The 27833-nt window shown below is 37.5% G+C and overlaps 1 protein-coding gene across 1 annotated transcript; it reads right to left on the bottom strand.

Annotated features, from left to right (window-relative positions):
• Window positions 1–514: 514 nt before the first annotated feature.
• On the bottom strand, window positions 515–27833 carry RESF1 (retroelement silencing factor 1). The gene is made up of 5 exons (XM_081058363.1): window positions 27708–27833; window positions 26306–26395; window positions 5846–10808; window positions 4516–4593; window positions 515–1272 (listed from the first exon to the last, which is right to left on the bottom strand). Exons 3-5 carry the CDS (start codon window positions 10749–10751, stop codon window positions 1106–1108), a joined length of 5151 nt encoding a protein of 1716 aa, XP_080914489.1. The 5' UTR covers window positions 10752–10808; window positions 26306–26395; window positions 27708–27833; the 3' UTR covers window positions 515–1105.

The raw sequence follows: 27833 nt of genomic DNA, 5'->3' as shown, positions 1-27833 counted from the left end.
TCAATAGCCAAGACATGGAAACAACCTAAGTGTCCATGGACGGATGACTGGATAAAGATGCGAGGCAGACACACACACAAACTACATATACACAATGGAATACTACTCAGTCATAAAAAAGATTGAATAGTGACATTTGTGACATCGCTGGATTTTGAGTATTGTTAACTGAAATAAGTCAGATGTAAAAAGACAAACACTATATTTCACTCATGTGAAATATAAAACAGAAAGTAACAAATGAACAAAACAAACAAACTCATAGATACAAAAAGATATCTGGCCACCAGAGGGGAAGGCAAAGTGGGTGAAGGGGTCAAATACATGGTAATGGCAGCTACATCTTTGGAGGTGAGTATGCAAGAGTACAGAGATGTCAAAATATATTGTACACCTGCAATATACGTTATTAACCAGTTACCTTGACAAATTTAAAAAGTATAATAATAAAAACACCTTTCTAAAATGTGTCCTGTCACAAGGGTAGGATATCAAACACAAATCAATCCATTATGATTTCAAATATATTTTTTTAAAAAATAAATGTTTATTTCAAGTATGAAAAGTAATGTTTAAACATTATCCAAAATTCTGTTCAGTTTAACAAGTATAAAACAATACTTTTGACAAAAAGTTTACAATAAGGTATAAAATACTTAGGAATATATTTTGACATTCACAGTAAGCACTTTTGAAAGAAAACTAAGTTTTGCTAGTTAGTTTTAAAAACAAAAATACGCTTGCAGTCCCAGCTAAAATAAACAAGTCCTTAACTGAGGAATATCCTCCTTCAAAATGGATAGCATTTCAAAATAACATTTAAGAATTTGTTTTAAAACATGATAAACTTGGCTCAATAATTTTGAAATTCAATACCTTATGGTTTCTTTGACAAATACCATCTACATCTGTTACCCACAAATAAGGTTCTCAGGTCATTTTAACTAATTTCAGCCATTGACATACATAACCCAAGTGGTAACCAAACTCTCTAAGACATTTTAACAGCAATTCTGAGTATTTCCAACAAAATATTCTGAACAGAAAATGACAGAAATTTTCTCATGGCAATTACAGAACCATCAGAAGAACTAAAGTCTCAAAATTATTTTAGAGGACTGCTACCAAGGCTTCTGCTTCTCTTCTCCATGTACATCTTTTTATAGGTTTGAAACATTGCTTTTGAATCCTTTACTGGTTTTTGTAGTGTCTCACATCCATCTGCACTGAAGCTTCTCTTGGCGATTCTTGAATTAGTCAAAACATTATCATCTAAGGAAACAAATTTCATTTATTTACTTTATTATTACTGTTAATGTTAATAATCAATATATAATCAATTAAAATAGAGAGGGGGATGGAAGCAGACCCTACCCCATCTGAGCCTCTGGTAAGATCTGAGGGCTGTACAACAATTTTATGAAGCCCTAAGCAGAGGACTCAGGAGGGCGCAGCTCACAGTAGCCCATGAGGGGATCGAACCGGCAACCTTGGTGTTATGAGCACCGCGCTCTAACCAACTGAGCTAAGGAGCCACCTGAAAACGGATTTATTCTTACTGACGCTGTTTACAAATGGAAGTATATATACATTGTATACTATAGACATGGCCTCAAGATGGTCTGGACAACACTGGAAACCATTCTGACCTTCTAATTCTACCTGCCACAAAACCAACTTAATTTCATCTCCCTTTTAAAAAACGTATTTCAATGATTTTCAAAAATTTTCTCTTCTTGAACTTTTCAAAATTCTTATTAATGGTAATGTAATTCAATACATCATTCAGTTTTGCCAAACAGAAAAAAAGAGACAGAGAGAGAGAGAAAGGGAAAACACACATTCTTCCCTGGGATAAAAAAATCAGGGCAGAGTTAAGTTTAACAAACTATGTCTCTTTTCCGATCAAATTATAAATTACACACACAGGACTCATACCTCTTCTTTGGGAACTGTTTTCTACTTTCATTCCTGGCTTTACTGCCCAGGCCTGTTCTGCTCTTTTTCCTTGCTCAATAAAAACCTCATTTATCATTTGCACACTATAATAAATGTGACCTTCCTAACAATTTAAAACTAGCAATGTGAAGAGCACAAACATCAGCCAGTTGCAAACAGTGAATGGATAGTTTTAAAAATCTGGCCTTGCTATGTACATGTTATTCTAAGACATGCCCGTACTTGTTTCATTAGACTGGTTCCGTGTGCATTAGCCTCACTATTTCTTCTTTTGATGGGCCCATATTTTCATACTTCTGTGTATTTCTAGACTTTCAAATTCTTCTACACCTTCATTATCTTTCTTTTATAAAATTAGTAACGCTGATACCTAAGGTAGGTCTCTATGTTGCTTTCCATTGGATTCTGTTACTTCCTCTTCTATTTTACCTGATCCTGACTGATAGTTTTATAACTTACTCCATCCACACTCCAAACCTTGCTTCCAAATTTAGATGTATACTTAATTAAAATGTTTCTGTATAGCTGTTTGGAAGTTCATGACATTTGTTTTCATCCCACTTCACACAGGTTCACATTCTCCTGTTTCTTCATCTTGGTGTATTTTGTATCTTTCACTCTTGCTCTGAGTTGCATCAGACTTTGACAGAGCTCTAAGACCTGTATCTTGGTTTGCTCGTGCTGCTGATCTCATTGTGCTTATACCCTGGTTAGTGGTATTTTTTTCATGTTTCTAAGTATCAGTGTCCCACCTTCACTGTTTATTGCTCATCCTGTTTGTGACAGGTTTTATGCCTCTGTCATTTAACGCATGCGCATCTGAGCCACTCTGGTCAACCTGTGCATATGTATGTCCTCTGAATGTTTTCATATTCAGATTCCAATTATGCCTCTCACCTTCTCCGTGAGGTAATATTTATGTCTACCACCTCTATGGGGCTACATTCATATCTTTCTTGCTCCAATCTACATGCCCATTTCTATCTTTCTCATTTTTGACTCCCTGTATTCCAACTTTTAGTGTTTTTTATATTCTCAGTTCCCACTTTCTGGTTGTTTTCCTGTTCTGATTAAGAGTGCATTTCTCCTCCTCTGAGTCAACTTAAGTTTTTTCCTATATGCATTTTCAATGTGTATGACTCCATTTCCACTTGCATTTGTGCTTTCAGCTCTTCTCTCAACCTGTCATATTCCGCTTTTAAAAAATATGCTTCTCTTTATTGTTACTCATGGTGAAATTGTTTCTTTCCATTTTCAAGCGACTCTCAACCCTTGTCTTTACATATTCATAACCAAAACTAAGAAAAAACTCTCGAACTGTAGCTTCTAGTTCTCAATGTAAAATCCTAAAAAATAAACTACATTGTTTCCACTAATTAAGTTGGATACTACAAGCTCTGGTTTTTCTGGTTGGCCTTCAAGCCAAATCACTTCTTAGCAAAAACAAACAAACAAACAAACCCTAGGACTATCAGTCTCTCATCAAAATAACTCTTTTCCACACTTAATATCAAAAAAAGAAACCCGGTTCAAATCCCTGATATTCAGTTATTAGTTATGTAACTTTAGCCAAATGATCTAACCTGTTTCATTGATAAAATGGGAACATCCTTGCCTACTCGGTTTTGAGGATTAAATTAATTACCTTGCAAATCATCTAATCCAGGGCTTGGCAAACAGGGTATTGTTCGCAGGCCAACCCCAACTTATAGCCAGTTTTGGTAAATAAAAGTTTAATTGCAACAGAGCCCAGTCATTCATTTATTATTACATGGTCATTTTCTCACTCCAATTTATCAGAGCTGAGTATTTAGGAGAGACCCTATGATCTGCAAAACCTAGTATCTACTGTCTAGCCTACAGAGAAAAAGTATGCCTCCCCTTATCTAACTTATTGTGGTGAGAATTATTTTCTTGTGAAAAGTAGATATCACTGCTTCCCTCACCATAGCATGAGAGAAAACAGGAGCAAATATCTTTCTACCATTCCTACACAAACACTGAATCATTTAAAAATGAATATAGCCCAGTGGCTCAGGCAGTTGAAGCTCCGTGGTCCTAATGCAGAAGGCTGCTGGTTCGATTCCCACATGGGCCAGTGGGCTGCGCCCTCTACAGCTAAGATTGTAAACAGCAGCTCTCCCTGGAGCTGGGCTGCCATGAGCAGCCAGAGGTTGGCGTAAGCTGCTGTGTGCTGCCGTGTGCTACTGTGTGTCGCCGTGAGTGGCGGGCAGCAGGCGTGAGTGGCTGGTAGCCATCGTAAGCAGCCGGGAGCTGCTGTGATCGGCCGTCCGACGACTGGCGACAGACTGCCTCAGCCGGGAGGAGCGCAAGGCTCATAACACCAGCATGGGCTAGGGAGCTAAGGTCCTACAACTAGACTGAGAAACAATGGCCAGAACCGGAGTGGTGGGGGGAAGTGGGAGGAAAACAAAATAAATAAAAATGAATATGAATAAAAATAAAACTTCACAATAGTTTCCTAAGTATAATCCAGTTTATACATGACAGAGTAACAAGAAGTAAAATAAAAAATTAAATAGATGATAATTTTACCTATTTCTTGGTTGGCTTCTGGAATCCTTTTCTCCTCAGATGTACCTTTTAACCAGTCTTCTTTTGTACTTTTTATTCCTGAAACCATTTAAATATTCATTTTGAGATCTCTAGACATTGATACTCACTTTCAGTACTGTAATGAAGGAAAATCAGATAACCCTAAAATAATTTTTAGAAGGTATTAAATATATTTACATAGCATAATTCTAAAAATGGTCTGAAAAAACGCCTGCTCTCATTTGGTGTACCTAAATATCTCCCATTAGAAAAATGAGTTGCTTTAAAAGTTTATCTTCACTATGTAGTTATGTCTCACCCACTTGGAGTGAACACCAACATATCTCAAGGTATTTAAGGGCACATGATAGAAAACGACATTCACACTGCCCTGACCCACTTTCAGTGCTCCTATTCATCCATGCGTAAGCATCTAGTTATAAGCACCAAGTGAAATCGCCAATAGTTTACAAAATGAATTTTATATTCCACTTAACCACAGATCCCTATCGCCTTCCAAGAAAATGTACCTTATTTATGGTGTAACTTTATGCACCCGAACAAAGACTCTCTGAAAAGTACAGGAGAAACTAAGATTTCCATTCAAATCGTTTAGTTTTCCAATCTGGGTTTCTCAGCACAGTTTTATATATAATATCCACAACACCTAAATGTTTCCTTACTACCACAAATTAGTCATCTTTTTGTTGTTCCCTCCTATACTACATTGAGAACTCTTATCATTCAGTTAATCAATAGTCATGCTTGCCATTCTGGGTTTAGTGACTTAACATTGGACAATACTACTTTCATGGTCCTCCCTTTCATGCATAGACAGGACGCTACCACTTTAGTGATAATCTCCAACCGCTTCAAAGATGGTTAATATATTAAACCATTTAACATAGTATAAAGAGATATGACTAATAATCATTACATATCTCCCAAAATTTAAACTAAAATTTCAAATTCACAGGGCTTTGAAATTGCAACTCCAAAGGGAAATCAACAAAAATACTGTTGAAATAATGTATACACAACACAATAAATATTTTTCACATTATAGGCATCTTGCTACAAAAGGGAATCTTTGTTTGGCAGACCTTACAATTTTATATGCCTCATCAGTTGTACAAATTGAGTACAATTTACAATACGAGGCATAAACTTAAATACTGCCCAACGAACCACTGATTTTCTGAGAAAAACAAGTAATGGCAAAATGCATTCAAGTTTTTCCTAGCTACCCAGATAGCATGAGGTGCTAATCCACTTAACATACAATGCTTTACAATTTTGTAGACACCATAAAAAAAAACCCATACTGGACCTTGCAAGGGGGCTTGCTCCTTTTGAGGACAAGGCTGCAGATCCTTCTGGTCTTGAGCAGAGTTTGTACTTTTATTAATCAGTCCATCTGGACATAATTTAAACTGAAGCATGCTTCGTTTTTCTGTGGAATCTTTCATAGGTAAAAGGCTCTTAGTTTCACCTTCCAGTCTCTTCTCTTTATTGAACTTCTTGGGTAAGTTCTCAAATGTAAGACAAATGCCCGCCTCTTCAGTGCATTTAAATGCAACTCTGTTCAGATATTGTTTTCTTTGCTCCTTTGCTTGGGGAGACATCTGGGTGAATTCAATTTCATCATTTATATTGTTTACATTTTCCGGTGAACTGATTTTATCAAGCCACATTTTATCAGGTTGCTTTCCACCAACTGTTCCTTTAACATTCCTCGAAATGTGTGTTTTAGACTTCTCAGAATGGTGGATTTTAAGGTTTTTACCATGGGTTATACAAATATTTGTTTCTTTAGAAGTCTGTACACTGCTACTGTGTCTCTCGCTTGATTTCCCACAACTCCCTACTTGCGGAGAAAGTTTACTGGACCTCATGTATTGAGAATCACGTGGTATGGTTTTCTTTGACGCTTTGCCACTCATTGCTTCTTTATGCTTCTTCCTTTGTAAATACTCCTTCTGTGATAGAACTCTATTGATTTTAGATGAACTATCCTTAGAGTTTGAGGACTTATTTGATACTATCTTTTCTTTCACTCTGGCTCTTTCACTTGGTGTTGACAAAAAGTTACATATTTTAAATGTGCCACCTCCATTTTTATTCTGCTCTTGTTTATCATATTTTGTCCTCTTTATCTCTGAATCAAGTATACTCCCTTTGTCTGACTTCCTTTTTTCTGAAACTTTTTGTGCAGTGTCACCTACTTTCAATTTTCTCTTTTCTGGCATTGATTGCACCAGGGAACCATTCTTCATATGCAGATCTTTACTTTTGTTTGTCAAAAAACTCGTCTTTGCTTTTAGTGGATGTGAGTTTTGTGCTATGGGCTTCCTCTGCAGACTCTCTTGAGAAAATTTTGTTTTATTACTAGAGTGGAAAATCATCTCATGAAAATTCAGTTTTCTTTTTTTTTTGCGAGTCTGCGAGGAATCTAGGTTTTTATCACCTTTAGATAAAGGTTGACCAGATAATTCTTGTTGCATCCTTAGTGGGCTGTTATGTTTTCTTTTGTATGTATCTTTTGCAGTCTTGCTTTGTTCTATTTCAGGAAAATCGTTTCTACCATCTGGAAAAGTCAGCGCAATCTTCGGATTGTTATTTGGAGGACTAAATCCAGTCAGAACATCTCTATCAGAGGTACACTCTCCTTGCTTACAACTGTTGGTCTCCAAAGGAGAACACTGATCTTTCCCTTTTTCTTCCTTTGAAGTAGAGTTCTTGATGGAATTACACTGGCATTGGGGTACTCCTTCATAAACCATAGAAAGCCACCCCAAAGCACAGCAACCAACATCATCTTTCTCTGAATCCACTGCAGAATTATAACTTTCTCCATCTGTACGCACTTGTAGGTCACACTGGCTTCCTTCTTTTGTGATAGGCTTTGCTTTCTGAGGTTCTGTCAATTTGTCTACCTCACAGGATTGATCGTCCTGTTCAGGAAATAATTCTTTCATTTGCTCTGAGTTTAATATTGTAATTTGTATTTGGTCTGGGGAGTCTTTGGAGTCACAGCTGGTTTTATCACAAGTCTGATCTTTTGAAATTTGATCTGTTAATTGTTGTGCTACAGAACCTTCACGTGTGTTCACAGGTTCAATACCATAGGGAAACTCTTTTAAAAGTTCCGACAGCTGATCGTGTAAGTATAAGATAGATGTCTTATCGAGAATCTCATTTCTTGCAGGATCCTCGGCAGAGTAACTGCAAGACACATCAATTTCCTGAGAGTTACTATCTTGGTGAATAGCAGCTGATGAACACATACCTCTCGCTGTGTTTTCTTTCTTAGTGATATGCTCCAAATCGTTTCCCTCCAGAATTTCACTATTTGATTCTGGAGGTTGTAGTGATTTTGACTGATCAGGTATTTTAACTGAAATGTCTGTGCACTGAACAAAATTATCTTTTTGAAAACCAAAGTCTTTCTTTGCAGTGATACTGTCTAATTGTTCTTTTTGTTGTTTACTACTAATCACTTGGTGATTGGGTAGAGATTTCTGTGGCTCAACCTTTTTCACAGGGGGTGAGTTGAATATCTTTGCTATTTGGGAATTATAAGATAGATCACCTTCCACAAGAGAACAAATACTGTCAATCTGTAACATATCACTACTCATTTGCTGATCACTCACAGGATAGTGAATATCTGGTTCTGATTTGAAGTGCTCTCCTTGACTGGTATTAGGTACATCTTCTGAATTACCATTAGTGGACTCATTTTGCTTGTCCTTCGGTATAAGTGGAAAAATCTTGGTACTTGTCATACTTGCTACTGCTTCATTAACATTAACTTTGAAAGAAGTAGTAATTCTTGTATTTTCTGCCAATTGATTCTGTAAGCTACAAACACTGCCTTCTTTAATAACTGGATACATTGTTTCAGATAAAGCTTCAGATGTTATTCCTTTGACTGGCAACGTTTTCACATCTGAAAGAATTAAGGGTGATACTACAGCAACCTGAAGTTCTGCTCCCTTTGTAACAGGGGCACCTGGTGACTCATAATTCTGCACTGCCGTTGACAAAGTTGTTGGTGAGCTGTTTACCATCTTATTCTGAGAATTTCCTACAAATGAAAATGGACTCTTATCAGAGATATCCACAGGCTTTGAAACATCAACTGCTGTTCTGTTGGTTCTTGACTCATTACACTGTTTTTCTTCTGTAGGTTCTGAAGGTTGCTTTTTCCACAGAGAAAGACATGTTGCTAGCAATTCCAAGGAACAGTGACTGCCACTTTTTGGAGATATTCCATGTGTTAAGGACTCATGCTCAGGACAAAAAGAACTGTCCGAAATCTTGGCGTTTACATTACAAGTACTTGGAGTTTCCAAGTACAGTTGGTTACCAGTGATTTGGGTATTGGGATTCATTTCAAAACACAGTGGCTTAGAATCCTGAATAGTTTCATGAACACCTTTTAATAATTTCTCCTCAATTTTATCTCCATGTGCAAGGAGACTAAGAAGTAGCCTGTTTTTATTTAGATATTTTGAAGCACATTCTTCAAAGGCTTTAGAGTGAGGAACTAAAGTTGTTTCAGACTTTGTTGGCACATTTTCTTCAACGTTGACAAAATTTCCTGATGAAAACTGGGTGTTATTTAATATTGCATGGGTTCTCCCATCAGTTGCTGTCTGCAAAGAAGCTGTAACTTTCAAATCATGTAATTTGTCTGGCATTGGCAACTTTTCCGAACACACAGGATTTAATAAAATGGAACTGACCTGGTTAAAATTTCTGCAATTGGTATCCTGAATGTTGGAATTCAATGTACTGTGTGTTGTATTTGCTTCTTCTGCAGTTTCCATTATTGTTGGTCGTTTATCCTCTGCAGGCTCCGAAGTAACTATGGTTACTTGTGGTCCAGACTGGATTTTGGCAGTTTGTTTCAGAGACAGTTCAGAATTTTGAGCTGATTCACTATAAGAGGTTTTACTTGTTTTAATACAACCTGCTGCTGTCAAAAGATCTTTATTAATTTTAACTTTCCTTGCCAGTTCAGAAAATTTCTTCTTCATTTCTACTAATGTTTTAATATCCCTCACTAACTTTTCTTTTGTGGCACTTGTGTCCAGTGCTTGGTTTGAAGTTAGATTGCAAGAATCCAGTCTTTCCTCTTGGTTAGTTTGACCGAGTATCTGAACACCATCCATAGAAGATCTAATGGGTTCATTAAAAGGCTGACTGACATTAGTATTTACTTTCAAGTTACTGAAATTTCCAACTGTGCTGACATTTTCATTAAGGTTTTGCCACTGCTGTTGAAAGCCTCTGCAAAAATCTTTCCTCATTTCAGGTATGTGTATTTCTTGACCCTGAGGAACTTCATGCTGAGTACTTTGCAAAGGCTGGCTTGCATATCTACAGTCATAAGGAGGAGGAGGTCTTTTGTCAGTTTGAGTAACTGCATATTGAAAGGACTGTACAGTTGCAGTCTGCTTTGGCTGTAAAGTCAGTGCAGAATTTGGAGGATGACTATTTTTAACTTGTAACGCCATCGGTGGCACAGTATTTTGTTTCTGAAGAGTAGGATCTTGCAAAAGGTTTTGTGATGAATAAATGTATTGCTTTGGTAGTCTGTAATCTTGATGAGTCAGTCCATTGGATGCATACTGTTGTGCCCAGTCACCCTGTCGTTCTGATAAAGATGAATTAAGTCCCCGGTTTCCTTGATAAGTTACAGGAACTCTTGCAGGATTAGAAGGGATCATATGTACTTGCACAGAATAGGTATCTGGTGTTACAAATTGATTCTGTGGTACATGTACCTTGGGTGTATTAGTTCCAAAACCAGTTTGTTGAGGTATAGTTGCCCCTGTATGAGAAGGCATAGAATTCCTCACTGGGGACTTCAACCATACATTTTGTGCAACTTCTGGAGACATTTGCAAATTGTGATTCAGTTGTTTGCGTCCTTTAACATTTGAATATGTTATTCTTTCTACTGAAGTTTGTGAGGCCACAAATGTCCCACTATGCATATCAGATACAGAGATTTGTTGAGGAGTTTTATAATTTCTGAAGTTGAGGAGTGGCTGTGAGACTGGATTTGAATTACTGAGAAACATGCATCCTTCTTGGTTAGTTCCAGGATAGTTTAAAGAACTTTGAGATGGTGTGTTTATTAAAGTCGGCTCCAAAAAAGATGACTGGTTTTTAGGATATATTGGGGGTAGGGCGACACTCTCTGGTTTTGCATTCCAATTCATGGTTGATTTGATGTAGTAGCACTGTGTTAAAAGTCAGTTCTTTTGAATGTCAGGAATCTGTAGGAAATAAAGATCTTTTATTACAAAGCTGTTTTGCCCAGATAGAACTTCAAAGATTAGTTTACCTTAACACTAATGCTGACTATATCTATACTTCCTAAAACCTTGCTAGACAAATCCTCATCTTTGATTTGGTAAAGAGGAATAGCAAAGGAGGATGCAACAATAAATATGGCAAATGTAAATAAAATACCCAGGGTGTTTAACAGAAATCCATTCTACATAACACAGTTAGCATTTTGTTTGTTACGTTTAAGTGGTGAGTACTTTCTATTTTTATTATTGTAACTACCTCTTTAAAAGTAACCCATGCTCCCTATATTAAAAAAAAAAAAAATGTTCAAACGTATTAGTGTCCATTCCCAGTGTCTATATACTCCCTAAGGGTATCTACTGTTACTGTCTCTTTCACAAAATTTCTATATGTAAAAAATGCTAATACATAAATAAAACCTCATCTTTTAAACAAATGGAATCCTATGAAACACATTGTCTAGTCTGCCGGACTTTCATTTTTATACCTAGTATATCTTACCATTTTACTAGACATATAGCTACCTCATTGTCTGCAAAGAATTCCTCCTTTTGGGAATATCACCCTTTAACCAGTCCTCTATTATAATCTGAAGATGAGCACACCTTGTAAATTTATTGCATTTTGCTTTGTTGAGCCTCACAAATGTTGCATTTTTTTACAAATCGAAGGCAAGAAGCTCCACAGGTAAAAAGATTACAACTCATTTTATGGTGATACTTTATTGCTTTATTTCTTTATTGCAGTGGTCTGTAACTGAACCAACAATATCACAGAGGTATGCCTGTATTTGGTTTTCTAAAGTATTTGCATTTATAAATTAAGCATTCGTGTATTTATGCTTTTATATTTCTGCTAAATGTTTCTGGAAATTCCTAGAAGTGAAAACAATGTGTTAAAGGATATAAAAATTATTTTCATAAGCAGTGAAAAACTGACTTCCAAAAAGGATAAAATAAGTTATACTCACCAACAATATATTGACAAGTCTAACAATGGACAAATCCATAACCATAGTAAATGAGGAGACAAAATAAAATAAACAAATCTTATTTAAACATATTAACAATACACCCAACAACTTCAGAATATACATTCTTTCCAAGTACATCGATTTTTGCCAATATTGACCATATGGCTGGGCCATAAACAAATCTCAAATTTCAAGGGATTAAAATAATTCAGATAATTCACAGTGGAATTAATTTAAAAATTACAGGGGAAAGGTAACTACAAAATTGTAAAATAACTGAGAAATAAGGAATGCACTTTAAAGAAAAAGATCTCTGGTGTCTCTTCTCTACTTATGACACCGGTCCTACTGAATTTCGGACATAGCCTTAAGACTTCATTTAGCATTAATTACCTCTCTAAAGGTCTTATCCCCAAACATAGTCAGTCATATTGTTGGTAAAAGCTTCAGCATATAAACTGCGGCTTGGGGTGGCGGTGGTCACACAATCCAGTCCATAAAAGGTTCCCAACCCCATGTTCACATATAACTTGAAAATAATTTATGGCATTAAATAGACTTATTAAAAAATACTGGGGGAGCTGGCCCGATGGCTCAGGCGGTTGGAGCTCCGTGCTCCTAACGCCGAAGGCTGCCGGTTCGATTCCCACATGGGCCAGTGGGCTCTCAACCACAAGGATGCAGGTCCGACTCCCGCAAGGGATGGTGGGCAGTGCCCCCTGCAACTAACAACGGCAACTGGACCTAGAGCTGAGCTGAGCCCTCCACAACTAAGATTGAAAGGACAACAACTTGACTTGGAAAAAAGTCCTGGAACTACATACTGTTCCCCAATAAAGTCCTGTTCCCCTTCTACAATAAAAATCTTTAAAAAAAAAAAAAAAAAGGACTGGGAAACAATCTCCACATTCATCACAAATGAAAATAAGTTAAACCACAGAAATAAAAGAAATAGACAGTGAAAAAAAAACAAAATAATGCACAACAATATAGAGATTCCACAAGCCACAAATTGGCTCCTTAAAAAGAATAAAAGTCATTAAGACTGACAACACTAATCATGAAAAGATATATATATTAGGAAAGGAGGCTATCACTAGACCCTACAGATATTAAAATAATAAGTATTGAGTAACTTTATCCCAGTACATTTAAAATTTAGGTGGAATGAAGAAGTTCCTTGAAAATCACACCTAACCAAGACTGACATAAGAATACCACATCTCTTTTGGAGAAATTACATCTATAATTAAGTACTTTTTCATAAAGACAACACCAGGCCCATATGGCTTCACGGAGTAGTCTACCAATCATTTATGGAAGAAATAATCCAAAACAACTTCTTTTGAAGGATAAAAAAGGGGATACTTCACAGCTCATTTACTGAGTCTGGCATACAAAAAGCTGAAAAGAAGGAAAATTAAGAAGCCAATCTTAGAAAGATAGATGCAAAAAATCCTACACAAAAATGTTAGCAAATCAAGTAGGGTGATATATGAAAGGATCATACATCATGATCAAATTAGGTTCATTATAGGTTTGCCATTTGAAAATTAACCAAAGTAATTACATACAATAATTTTTTTTTAAAAAAAATAATGTGATCATCTCAATAGATGGAAGAACTTTGATAAAATATTCGTTAAAATAACAATTGTATCAAAATTACATATTTTCTTAATTTTGATAAACGGTAATTTCAAAAATTTAGACTGACAATAAGATTAAAATGCCACTATTACCCATCACTGTATCAGAGAGCCTAGGAAGTAATAACTGGGAAGGAAAACATAAAACTGACTACTCATAGAGGTTACTTATGTAAAAAACGCAAAACAATCTATAGACCTTTTAGCCTATGAAGTTATAATTTATTAAAATCCCTGGGGCAGCTAGTTGGCTCAGTGGTTAGAGTGCAGCGCTCATAACACAAGGTCACCAGTTTGATTCCCGCATGAGCCAGTGAGCTGTGCCCTCCACAACTAGACTGAAAACGACTTGACATGGAGCTGATGGGTCCTGGAAAAACACACTGTTCCCCAATATTCCCCAATAAAAAATAAAAAAATAAAATCCCTGAAAACAAGGTCAGTATACAAGAAAATAGCAGCAATTAGGGAAAAATATGATTTTCACTATCATTAAAAAATCAAATACTTAGAAAATGAAAAATGTGCAAGACCTCTGATTAAAATGAACAAAGTGTAAGGATATGCTATCTTCAAATACTTAAAGACAATTAGGAGTATTGATTATCTCAAAATTTATCTATAAATGCAATGTAATCCAAGTAAAAATCTTGGTGTGTTTTTTTTATTTTGGTAAAAATTTATAAGCTGATTCTAAAATTTAAATGGAAATGCAAAATAAGCAAGAATAAGACACAAACTTTTGCATGTATGAACATGTGAATTAGGACAGGCTGGATGCCAGGATAAGTTGTAGTGTATTCACTAACACAAGAAAAACAAGATTGAAGTCATGTACGTTTTAAAATTAAAAACAAGTCCTAAGGAGAAAGATCTATCTATTCCTCAGAGACCTTCTCCCAGGAAAGCTCCTTAATAAGACAACTGATTGATCCGGTAGAAGTATAATACAAAGTGAAAAAGCAGCACTTCTAAAGAGTTAATGATGCCTAACGAAGACCCCTTTATGTGAACTTGGGGATGGGAGGCTGTTATGGACTAGACTGTGACTGCCCCAAATTCTTATGACTGAAGCCCTAACCCCCAATGTGACTGCATTTGGAGATGGGGACTTTTGGGGTGGTAATTAAGGTTACATGAGGTCATAAGGGTGGGTCCCCAAACCAACAGGACTGGTGTCCTTATAAGAGAAACACAGGATGTTATGCACATGTAGCAAAGATGATGTGGTCACGTTGAGAAGGTGGCTGTCTATAAGCCAAGGAGACAGACCTCAGGAGAAACATGTGTCCTTGTAAATGTAATCTGCATTTACAGTGACAGAGCTGATCTTCCTCCTATCAAATCTCTAAATTTAAAAATCTTATTTCCTTTCTCTTTATTACTAGCACCAACCTCTGTTGAATTAGGTCATTCACACACATGGGTATGCACATATACAGATTCTAGGGTTGCAGGTATTTTAAAAAACAAACAGCAAATAACCTCACTGGGCCCCACATTCTTCACCTCTTCACCCCACACCAGTGATAGTCTTTTAAGTTGGTTAAAAATCACAAAGTTTAATAAATCAAATTTTAAATGCTTAACACCTTTAAATGTAGAAATAAAAATTATTTTAAAAATAATTTGTGCTTCCATAAAGTAAAAAACATACAGTGAAAAAAATCATTAAAAAAATTAAAATGCTACATTAGAAAATATTCACTTAATGCAAAAAGAGTAAGGGAGAAACATACACATGAGAAATAGAAAACAAAAAGTAAAAATAGCAGATGTAAATCCAACTATGTCAATAATAACATTGAATCTGAAAGGATTAAACAATCCAAAAGACAAGTGGACGTCAGATTTTAAAAAGTTATCTAACTATATGCTGTCTCCAACTGACACACTCTGGTTCCTCAATACAAACAGATTGAAAGTAAAAAGAAAAAGATATGCAAAACGCAGCCAAAAGAAAGATAGAGTGACCAAAAAAAAAGAAAAGGTAGAGTGACTACAGTAATTATCAGACAAAGAATGAAACAAAAAAATGTTACTGAAGCTAAAGACAGACCCATACAAGGGTCAATTTACCAAGAGAATATAAGAATTATAAACGTATACGCACCTAAAAGAACATCAAAATACAAGAAACAAAAACGTTTAAGAGAGAAATAGACATTTCATCAAGACTTCAATTCTCCACTTTCAATGATGAATAGAACTGACAGAAAAATCAACAAATAGAAGGGGTTCTTTTTTTTGTTGTTGTTGTTTTTAACAAATAGAAGTTTTGAACAAATTATACAGTCTCACATTCGTTTCCAGTGGGGTTAAAGAAAACGAATTGGAGTACCTTAACTTGTAGGTCAGTGAATTGTCCATTGGTTGCCTTGTAGGTTTATGGCTCTATCCTCTCTGGCAGTTACTGTGAACTGGATCCAGTCGTCCCAGTACTTTTGTGAAACGGTGAAAGGGTCAGCAAGCATCCCAGTAATGCGAGCAAGTACCATCAAACCATCAAAGGACTGGATTCTTATATTCTGTTGTGGGGAACTCTGGGAACATCCTTGCTATAACTGGCTATAGGTAAATTAGCAAACCCTAAATAGTGATCCTAGATATACCATGTTTCCCCAAAAATAAGACCTAGCTGGACCATCAGCTCTAATGCATCTTCTGGAGCAAAAATTAATATAAGACCCGGTCTTATTCTTACATTAATTTTGCTCGAAAAGACGCATTAGAGCTGATGATCCGGCTAGGTCTTACTTTCAAGGAAACACGGTCGTTCACACAAAGTTTGGCTCTACTCTAACATCACTTATCTGTCTGTAGGTTTTACAGTTCACTGAAGAGACAATACTAATATGTGCATGGTGATAACATGGTAGTCTTCACTGGCAGGCAAGCAGCTCTCCTTGTGTGTTGACATTGATAAAGAGCTGTGGTCCAAACTGGGGGAATTCAGAGACATAATTCATATATACTCCTTTCTAAACAGAGAATCCATGGAGGTTTCCTATGAGTCATCATTAAAAGTCTTTTTAAATTTTGAATTTAGGAAAACATCTTGCATCCTGGAGATGAAGTTTATTTTTAGGTCTGACAGTTTCAGGCTTTTAATATTGTATGATATTATTACTCTTACTCCTATGAGAAAACTGGGAATAAAGCAAGTCACTAAAAATCCAAAGTATGGGAAGTTGTGAGTAGCAAGTTGTGAACTGCAAAAATCAAATTAATTTGTGAAGCAGAGGGGAAACAAAGGAAGTGAATGGCTGCAGGACGCTATAAATCTACTATAAATCTAAGAATGCATGCGGGTTTCACATAAAAATTTCATAAAGACCTCACTATGGTTAAGAAAATACTTGTGTAACTTTTTTATTCTAGGGCGGCCAGTTGGCTCAGTTGGTTAGAGCACAGTGCTCCTAAGACCAATGCTCCCGGTTCGTTTCCCACATGGGCCAGTGAGTTGCCCACTCCACAACTAGAGTAAAAACAACAACTGGACCTGGAGCTGAGCTGCGCCCTCCACAACTAGATTGAAAACAACAACAACCTGACTTGGAGCTGATGGGTCCTGGAAAAACACACTGTTCCCAATATTCTTCAATTAAAAAAATAAAAATAAAAATAAATAAGTGAAAGTATTCTATAGCCATATAATGCAAAGAATGTACTTTAACTGAAATCTTGTCAACCCAGCAGCTTCCTTTATTTATAGGTCAGCCTTACCACAAAAATTACAAAGCCAAAAATCACCTAAAATCATACCTTTGAGGAATAATCAACACTAGTTATCTTAAATACACATGCATGGGTATATATATCCATGAACAGAAAGAACGCTATGAAAATGGACCTATTATATTATGGCTGGCAATGGCCAGGCATTCTATAGGCAAAATGAAATAGTAAGAAACAGAACAGGAAGGAAAAACTGCCATATCAAGAATTGTTTTACATACAAGTGTGACCATTATTTTATCAAAAAAACTGGAACATTATTAGAGTGAAAGATAGTGCTATAAATAGCCAAAATAATAGGCATAAAAAAAGACTGTCTTGGGACAACCCAAAGATCTGTACCTAGACAATATCTAGCAGGTTTCAATAAATGTTTGTTGAATTAATAAACATTATCTGTAATTGCTGAACACCAAATTAAAGAGAAGTCCTTATTTAAACATAGATGGGAAAAAGTCCCACTTCATCCTTCTTCACATCTATGCCCACTATGGACATTATGTAATTTCACCTAAGCATTTTAGTACCTCAAAAATATAAGACTTCTTAAAAAAATCATACATATATATATATATGTATATATATATATATACACACACACATACATACACACACAGACATATACACTTATGTATGAATAACACTCTTCTCATACCTGGAAAAAAACACAACAAACCTGCTTTCGCATTTTTAATTGGACCTTTCCCTTATGGCTTTGTAAGTTCCACCTGTAGCGTGTACCACAAGCCAAAGTTTATTTAGAGAGTGTCTACCGATGTGGTTAAATTGAGGAATGCCAGCGTTTTTCATTTGAAAACTCATTCGTATTAGAAAAAGCTATAGATATTTCTATTAAAAACCAACAACAATACCACAAACACCAACACCTCAGTGTAAAAGCCACTTTTCAGTAATTCTAAAAGTATTATGTTTATTGAACCTATTCTAGCTCTGGCTTTTTGTATTCTGTCATAGGAGAAATAAGGCTAATAGTCCTTAAAATAGGCTTTCAAGAATAGATTCTAAATTTTACATTATAATACAACTCTAGTTCATTATTTATAATACAACTCTATAAACAACGATAGCTTAACATGTGAGAATTCACTTTATGTCACGAACTATGCTGAATGCTCTAAATACATTCTCACATTTAACTGTCACGACAAATTCATGAAGTCAAGCAGTCTTCCCTAAGTGGTGGCACCATGGAAGCAGGGCTGGAAGTCCTATCATCACAGCTATATTAGTTCTGCACACTGCCATATAGTTAGAAAAGAGATGAGACGAAATGGATTCAGTGTGTTGCTTACTCAAACAGCAAAACCATCGGTGTCCCTAGTCCCAGGAGGTGATATGGAGGCGGAGGAGAATACAAGGCTGCTAAGGAGCCGACTACAGCCATTGTGTAGCCTGCAGGGACACCCCAAAGGGAAGGGAGGAGGTGGTCAAGTTCTGTGCTCAACTGAAACCAGGAAGACAGACAAGAAAAAAGCCTTGTGGCTATTTCTCCAGTCTGTTTATCAACCTTTGTTCTAGGAGGACTTGCAGTGTGTCCTGCCAAAGTGTGGGTCAGACTGAGACTGATTGCAGCCCATGAGAAGAGAGAGGTGGACCATGGTAAAGCTGTTCACCTAGACCTCTATTCTCCTGCTTTTCACATATCCAGCTACAAAATCTATTCAGAAGCACTGGCCAATCTATCAAATTGTACTTTCTCTTAGACAATACCGGGTCTGAGTGACTAGACTGTGCTCCCAGCAGGATGATCAGGCCTTTTGGAGGACAGGTGACAATCAGGCTTTCCGTATGAAGCCAGCTAAGTATGTACCAGATGGCATCACCAGTGAGAGCCCCACGAAGAACAGGGTAGGGGGAAATGAAATGCTGTTTTTCCTAATTGATTAATCCGGGTATTGCGTGGGGTGCTGGTAATCCCGTGAATCCCATCCTGAACCCAGAGCGTTTACACTGCAGTTGACCCGCACACAAGCAGGGGTCAGGGGCAGTGACTTCCCAACCCCGGCGTTCAGTCAACAACCCGAGCATAACTTTCGACTCTCTAAAAACGTAACTACTTGTTGATGGAAAGCCTTACTAATAACATAAACAACACATACTCTGTATGTTCTATTGTATACATACTGTATTCTTACAATAAAGTTAGAGAAGTGTTAATAAAATCATGAACAGGAGAAAATACATTCACAGTACTATGTATTAATTGAAAAAATAAAATCCATGTATAAGGGGACCCTCACAGTTCAGAGCCATGTTGTTCAAAGGTCAACTGTGTTTTCTTGTTTCTAGATGTGTCGAGACAAATTTCAGACCATCTTTTCTAGTTGTGTTATTCCCTAAAGTGGGAATTAAAGATCATAGACTACACATGAAGAAGTCAGTTATCCTTCCTTGGAGATCTGCCTAACAACTCATTTTAGAGCCCTGTAGGTACCCACATCAAGGAAACAGAACCCATTAGAGGAGTGGTGGTCTCAAACATCTAGACATCTCTAACAACTGCCTCAAATACACATTAATGTTTACCAGGGAAGTATCAGCTATATGCAGTATTCTGTCAGGGCACAAACTGTATGAGGAGTTTATCATTTATTAAAAGAGTGAGCCAATTCTGTATCTCCTGAGAGAAAAAAATTCCTTGAGTAAAACTGCAATGAAATAGGGACATTAATACCAAGCTTACATTAAAAAAAGAGATTATGAACTATATGCCAACATATTCAATAATTTGGATAAAAAGGGCAAACCCCCTGTGACATTGGTAAGAAATATATACAGCAGGTCCTCCAATAACATTGTTTCATTGTAACATTGATGAGGTGTCTTAGAAACTTAAGTTTTTTTATACCAATTAGCCTATGATAAAATCAGTTTCATTACAGTCGTTTGATTTAAGTCGCTGCACCCTATCGAGGTTAAGTTTGGACTTACCATATTTGGTCTTCATCCCCTTTTCTGGCACAGAACTCCTAAAACCCTTGGATTTTCCTAGGTGATGAGAGTAATAAAGGTATCCTCATTTAATCAATCTGGATTACATGATAAAACCTCCAGAAAAACCCAAAAGGACAGGGTTCAGAGCTTCAGGATTAAACATATGGAGATCTGGGGAGAATGGCTTGCTAGAAGAGGACATGGAAGTCCCTTCCCACATACCTTACCCTATGCATCTTTTCCATCGGGCTGTCGATTCTATCCTTAGCAATAAACCAGTAATCTACTTAAGTAAAATGTTTCTGAGTTCTGTGAGCTGCTCTAGCAAATTACTCAAATCCAAGGACGGGGTTTTGAAAACCCTTATCCATAGCCAGCTGACAGGAAGTACAGGTAATAACCTGAACTTGTGACTAGCATCACAAGTTACGGGGAGCCGGCTGTGGGACCTTCAATCTGCAGTTGGTATGTCAGAAGCACAAGTAATGACATGGTCTTGCCACTGGCATCTAGAGTGTATGTGTAGTAGGCAGTCTTGTGGGACTCAGCCCGTAACCTATGAAATCTGTCCCCAAATAATTGCTTGTTATTGGTGTGGGGGTAAACCTCTTTTTCCCGTACACACACGTTGGAATTGTGTATAGAACCCCAAAAGATGCCCCCAAAGACATACTGGCCAAGACTGACTCAAGAAGATATAGGAAATCTAAATAGACCTTTAAAAAGATTGCATTAACAAAAACTACCCGACAAGAAATGGTCCAGACGGCATTCTGGTGAATCATACCAAAAACTTAAAGATTTAAAACCAATTCTACAAACTCTTCAGAAACATGAAAGAAGAGGGAATACTTCCCAACTCAATTCCGAGGCCAATATTACTGTAACACCAAAACCAGAAAAGAAATCACAATAAAACTACAGACCAACTTGTTATGAATATAGATGTAAAAATCCTCAACAAAATACTAGCAACCAAATAAAAATTGTATGCCATGACCAAGTGGGATGTATTTCAGAAATGCAAGATTGGTTCAACATTTAAAAAAAATATTCCATGTTAAAGAACATATCAACAGACTAAAGGGCAAAACTCACACGATCATCTCAGCAGGGGAAGTCAAGATGTAATGTGACTGGAATTAAATGTATCTTAAAATCCAGTACTTCTCATGATAAAAACATTCAAACTAGAAAAAGGAAACTTCAACTGAATAAAAAGGCATCTATAAAAAAAGCCCTACAGCTTACATCATACTTAATAGTGAGACTGAATGCTTTCTCTCTAAGATTAGGAAAAAGACAAGGATGTCTGCTCTTGCCATTTCTATTCACACTATGCAACAAGTTCTAGCCATGGCAGTTAGACAAAAAAGAAAAAAGAAAAGACATCCAGACTGGAAATGAAGAAGTAAAACTATCTCTACTTGGCAGATGACATCATCTTATATATAAAACAAATTATAAAGAATCCACTAAAAAACTAATGGAACTAACAAACTAGTTTGGCTAAGTTGCCTAATACGAAGCTCAACATACAAAAACGAAATGTATTTCTCTAAAACATTTAATCTAGAAAACACATTTTATTTATAGTAACATCAATAAAAACTGAATAAATTTAACAAAAGTGTAAATTTTTTACTGTGACTACTACTATAAAACATTGCTAAAAGAAACTGAAGACCTAGAAAACTGTGGGGGGAGAAAACCCATCCATGGATTGGAAATTTAGTACTGTTAAGGTAGCAATAGTCCCCAAATTGATCTAAAGATTCAGTGTAATCCTTACCAAAATCTCAGATTTTTTTTGCATAAATTGAGAACCAGATCCTAAAATTCACTTTGAAAAAGAGTAAAATTAGAGGACTCATACTTCCCAATTTCAAAACTGACTAGTACTGTTAAAGAAAAACAGGCCAAAGGTGGGATCACTTGCCCCCAAGACAGCAAACCAAGAATTAACTGTATTTTCAGCCCCTCCTAGGAGGAAATTTAAGCTGGAATTTCCTGATCTACATTAGTGAGGTAATCTGCCTGGTAAGACCACTGCCACACTCCCCCCAGTTTGCTATGAAATCCTTCCATTTTGCACTTCTTTAATTTTTCATTTATAGCTGACATATAACATTAATTTGGCACAACTTCTTGGAGCACCTCTCTATTTACTAAACGGGATGCTACCTGATTCATGAATCGTTCAATAAATCCAATTAGATCTCCAAATCTACTGTTTAATTTTACTTTTTAATACTATAAAACTACAGTAAACAATACCATGTGGTATTGATACAGTATAGACCTTAATCAACGTGATAGAAAACAAAACAAACCCTCACATTTATAATCACTAGTAAGGAATCAGAATCCAGAAAACATAAATAACTCTTACAACTCAACAATAAAGACAACTCAAATTTAAAGTCTATCAAGATTTTTAATAGACATTTTCCAAAACAGATATACAAATAGCAAATATGCACATGAAAGATATTTCACATCAGTAATTGTCAGGGGAATGCAATCAAAACCAGTGAGATACCACTTCAGGCACAGCCCTATGACGCCTATAATAAAAAAGACAAGCGTTGGTATGGATGTGGACAAAACAGAACTCATGCATTGCTGCTGAGAATATAAATGGCTCACCTACTCTGAGTAACAGTCTGATAGTTTCTTAAAGGTCAAATATAGTTATCATGATAGCACAGTTCCACTCCTAGGTATGTATACAAGAGAACTAAAAATGTATGTTCATACAAACTCTTGTACATGAATATTCACAGCACCAAAACGTAGAAACAATACAAATGTATGCTAACTTATGAAAGGATAAAACAAAACGTGGCATCTCTGCACAATACCTATTATTACTTGACAATAAAAAGGGGTGATGTACATATACGCTTCAACATGGATGAACCTTGAAAACATTGTGCTAGGTGAGAGAAGACCAACAAAAGACCATGCATATGACTTCATCTATACAAAATATTCAGAATACACACATCTAGAGACAGAAACTACATTAATAGTTGCCTGTGGTTGGGAGATAATGGGGAGTGACTGCACATAAGTATGGAGATTCGTTTTGAGGCAGGTTAGTTAGCATTAAATCAGGCAGTTAGAAATTCCTTGGTAGACTGAGCAAAAACAGAACACGGAATAACTTACCCATACCAGGGCAACCATACCAGAGCAAAAACATCATCAAGTCATGCTCTGGAGCAACTGGATTTTACAAAGGTCTCCCCCAGGCTGGCAGTACAGCGAGTCTTACAAGCACTATCCATAAGCACGGAACATTCCAGCATCCCCCTCCCCAGGTAGAAATAAAGGTATATAAACACAAGCTTTTTGCCTGACCTAGTGGGCATCCCAGTTTCAGGTACCCCCGCCCGCTCTGAAGCTGTAAGTCTTTGCTTTCTGTAATAAACTGTCTTCCTGTAACTCTCTGCCTCTCCTTGGTCCGTGTATCCATTTTTTGGCTCCACAAGACTATGAACCCAGCATACACTAAGGAACATCCTACATCATTTTGAGGGCCAAGAAAATATTCTAAAATTGTGATGGTTGCACAAAGGCACCTATATGTAAACATACTTAAAACCATTGTACATTGTAAATGGATGAATTGAATTACATGAATATGGTCTATGAATTACATCTCAAGCTGGTCTAAAAAAACCAAACAGCATTTCCCTGTTATCAGCAGTCATGACCCACTGAGAGCCAATGAAATTTATAGACTTTTGATAGAGCAACCAGAAAAAGGCATGCAAGTTAAAACTGATCAGATAAATGAACAAAAGAAGGCCCGTGTAATAAATCTGACAGGCTCAGTGACCAAGGTAACTGTCACAGGATGATGTCATCATAAATTCCTAACTGAGCAGGTCAAGGTGGGTAGTCACGCCCCAGGCCTGTGACTTCCTTAATAAAAGGTTTACCTTTGCCTTAAGCAAGCTTTGTCCATTAGTGTTCTTGTGCATCTAGGTTAACAAATCTTTGAAATCCCAGAGTAATCTTTTCCAGACCCCTGGGAGGTGTAACCACCCTCAAGGGAGCACATGATCTTGTTGCCTGTATTCCATCCCTACTTACTGTAAATGTTAACTATCCTGTACCCACCAATATAAAAAATGTGTCTCTCCATTTTACTTTTTATCCAATCACAGTGATTTTCCTGTCTTGCTTTCTCCGGCCTCCATAATCTAACACCAATGGATTTCATGTAATCCTCCTTACTTTCTTTTGATTCCAAATGCATAAGAACTGGAAAATTGCCATTCTCTAGAGCATTTTCTCAGTCCATTTTTGAGATCTTGCTTCCAAGCATCTCCTCAATTTGGCTCAAATAAATTCTAATAAACTCATAAAAATTTCAATAGTTTTGGATGTTTTCATGTCAACAGATAACATACCTAGAGAAAGTAGGACCACCCAATGAAGGGAGGTGTGCCTGAGAATGAAGTCAATGCTAAAATCAGAGCTCAAAGAGTCTCTCACCTTTCAGACTTTCTTTCAGATGCTGGATCCAGCCAAAGCTAGATCCAGTCAAGCTACATGAACTTTTAAATTACATTGAGGAAATAAATTCTCTTTTGGGTCTTAAAAAATAATGATCTGCTTATGATTTCTACTTCTTAAAATTTAGGTGAACAATGTAATTTTTTATTACAGTTTGCAATTTTAACCACAAGTTAATTTACAAATTAAGTCTTGTAATTTATCTTGAGAGAATCTTAGTGATTGTCATTAAATCTCTGCAATTATTGTAACTGAGCAAATGTCTCACTTGAGACATTTCCTTCAACAGGCCCGCCTCCAACATTGCTCTTCAATTTACAAGCAACACTTAGGGTATTAAGAATACACATACTACATAGCTGCCTCCCAACAAAGAATTTAGAATTCTTCAAGATCCACAAGATTCTTTCTTTACAAAGCTTATTACAAATTAAATTTTAAGTTGCATTTCTATAAACATGGTTGGTAAATTGCTGCCTCTTTATCTCATGCTTTGTCTATTTTGCAGAGAGTATGCCTCCAGTGGGAGGATGGAGGTGGGTGGAGAAGACTGGCTAGAAAAAAAAAATCTTGAAATTCACCTTTATAAACACTTTTAAACAATAAGCTAGATTAATTCTCTAAACATTTATGCTCCAATTGTGTCCAAGACCTTGATAACCTAAACGGGAGAGAGCTTCTAGCACATCACAGAATAAGGAAAAGCAAAGCTTTGGGGCAAATTTGCCCTGGGTAGACAATTAAATGGTGGCATTCTTGATATCAAATAAGATTGCATGTAAAAACTAGAGTCGTATCTGGTATTTCCTTACAAAAACAGAACCTACTACAGGATCTACAGGAAAGTTTAATCAACGCAAAATTGGTAAGTTGAGTTAGAGCTCCAATTAGCAAACTGAATTTCGTGTAAGACATAGTGTTGTCTTAGGCTATAAAATATATTTCCTGTAATATGACAACAGTTAAAATTTATTGAGCACTTACTATGTGCCAGGAGCGTTCCAAACATGCTATATCACTACGACAATCCTATGAGGTAGGTACTACTGTTATCTCCTTTTTACAGATGAGATAACTAAGGCAGAGAGATTAAGTATTTCCCCAAGTTTGTATAGACAGTAAGTGATAGAGCCAAGATCTGAAGATCAGCAGTCTGATTGCACAGACCATGCTCTTAATCATTACATAAGGTTTCCTAACACTTGGTGTTGATAAGATGAAAGCCCTGCAGATGATCACTTTGGCTTTATAGGTTGGTATCACAGGAATGGTTCTTCCGGAGTTGTGCTGTGCTGCCTCCCCCCAACACCATGTGCCAGAAACAAAATAAAAACAATCAAACAAGAAACAGAGCATGTAGAGAACAGTCTTAAGTAGACCTCTGCCTTAGTAACTTGGACCCCCGTCACCTAGCCATGAAAAATCTCTTCTTCTCAATCTTACAAATAAGAACTGAATACTCCATGCTAAACCAGCCACATTATTTCTCCCTAAACTTTGTCATCAAATCCATTGTGTCCTATAGTTTAAATTTTTATCAATGCTGATTCACCTAATAATTTTGTTCCGTAATAAACTGGAGTAGGCTACTTAGAGAGGTGACAGACATACTTACCTTTAAATAAGAAGTTACTCTTTCATTATTGTATATGTTCCCTTTCCTTCCAAACACGTCAGTGTCCCTCCAATGTTTACTTCTTTGGTCCTAGGGACAGCAAGGAATATTGAAACATGATGTAATCATTATTTAACATAAAGTGTATGTCACTTTTATGTATATTAAATTTGTAATAAAAGTACACGTTAATCTGTTTACTTGATATGCCAATGCTGGGCAAAACTGTTACTTCAGGTTGCACCAAAAGCATACGAAGTTTACTGAATTCTTAAGTGTGCAAAGTAACAAAAATAGAAACTAGAAATGGCCTAAAATACCAGTCACTTTTCAACTTAGAATTCCAACTAATGTGACCTCCTCCAGATCCACTATTGTCCTTTCCTCCTAAAACAAAAATATTTTACTTTGGCACTTTTGTTAAGATTAGTGAGTGAATCCAACTGTCCAGGGGAAAAAAAAGGAACATTCGTGCATATTAACGCTGAATAAAACTGAAAAGATTTACAGCTCACAGATAAAGCAGAAAATCCGCAAACGAGCTCTGCGACCTGCACCCCCCAAGCTCATACAATATCCCCTGCTGTTCTCTTCATTTTGCAGACAGGCATTGCAAGTACCGCAAATAACTGGGCTTCACTGATTCTCCAAAAGCTTGCAGCTGAACGCAGGTCCCTCAAGACACGTATTTAGGGAAGCTGCGTCCCTCAAGAACACCTAAACCCGGTATGCATTTGTGCACTTAAAAACGCCTCTAGGAACGAACTACCGCTGAGGAACAGAAAACGTCGGCGGTGCCGCGGCGTTCGCGGGCCCCTCGGAGATGCCAGCCGAGTAGTTGTTTCGGGGAGGAACAGCGCGATGGGGGCGGGGAGAAAGGGAACGCTTGACAAACGCCAAATGCAAAACAAAGATTTTTTTTTTTCCTTCACGCCGGCGACGGGAAATAATTAAAAACAGAAGCTACTTTTACACACCCCACCGCCTGACCAAGCGCCCCGTAGTTGAACAAAACGTGTCCTCGCGGACGCCACCCGCGACCTCCACGGTAAGGGAAGGCAATGTGAGGAAAACAGCGGGTGAGGCGGCGCCCTCGGGCTCCAGCTCGGCGTCCGGGGCGGGCCAGAGCCGGTCCTCGCAGCGCGGCCAAGGCAGCGCACGGGACAGGCCAGCCGAGCTCCGGGTGGCGGCCTGCGGGACGCGCGAGCGCGCGGGGATCCAGGCCCGGAGCCGCCCCAGCGCCCGCAGCCCGCGCGACTCCGTCCCCGCCTCAGAACAAAAGCGCTCGTTGGGCGCGCGCCCTGCCCCTGCCCGCGGGCACCGGGATTGCCCGCACCCACCACCCCGCCGGGGACCCGAGGAGGCGAGCGAGGGACGGCGGAGTAGCCAGTCCTACACTTACCCACAGGCGCGAAACCCAGGCGGGGTAAGCGAGGAGGACCAGCCGGCCTCCCGGGCCCCAGAGTTTAAGTCAACTCCGGTCCGCCTTCGGGGGCGGGTCCAGCTGCGAGACCCGGGCGCCCGGAAC

This window comes from Rhinolophus hipposideros (assembly GCF_964194185.1).
Source record: "Rhinolophus hipposideros genome assembly, chromosome: 9".
Lineage (NCBI taxonomy): Eukaryota > Metazoa > Chordata > Mammalia > Chiroptera > Rhinolophidae > Rhinolophus > Rhinolophus hipposideros.
Note: the sequence above shows the minus strand (reverse complement) of the source record. Positions and strands in the feature narration are given on the sequence as shown.

Bases quoted from the DNA above. Each gene is read 5' to 3' on its own strand.
- RESF1 (XM_081058363.1), bottom strand. From the start codon at position 10,751: ATGAATTGGAATGCAAAACCAGAGAGTGTCGCCCTACCCCCAATATAT. The intron at 4,594-5,845 runs GTCCAGTATGGG...AAATGGTTTCAG, and splicing joins GGAGCAAGCCCCCTTGCAAG to GAATAAAAAGTACAAAAGAA. The intron at 1,273-4,515 runs GTAAAATTATCA...TTGTTTCCTTAG, and splicing joins AGAAGCCAACCAAGAAATAG to ATGATAATGTTTTGACTAAT.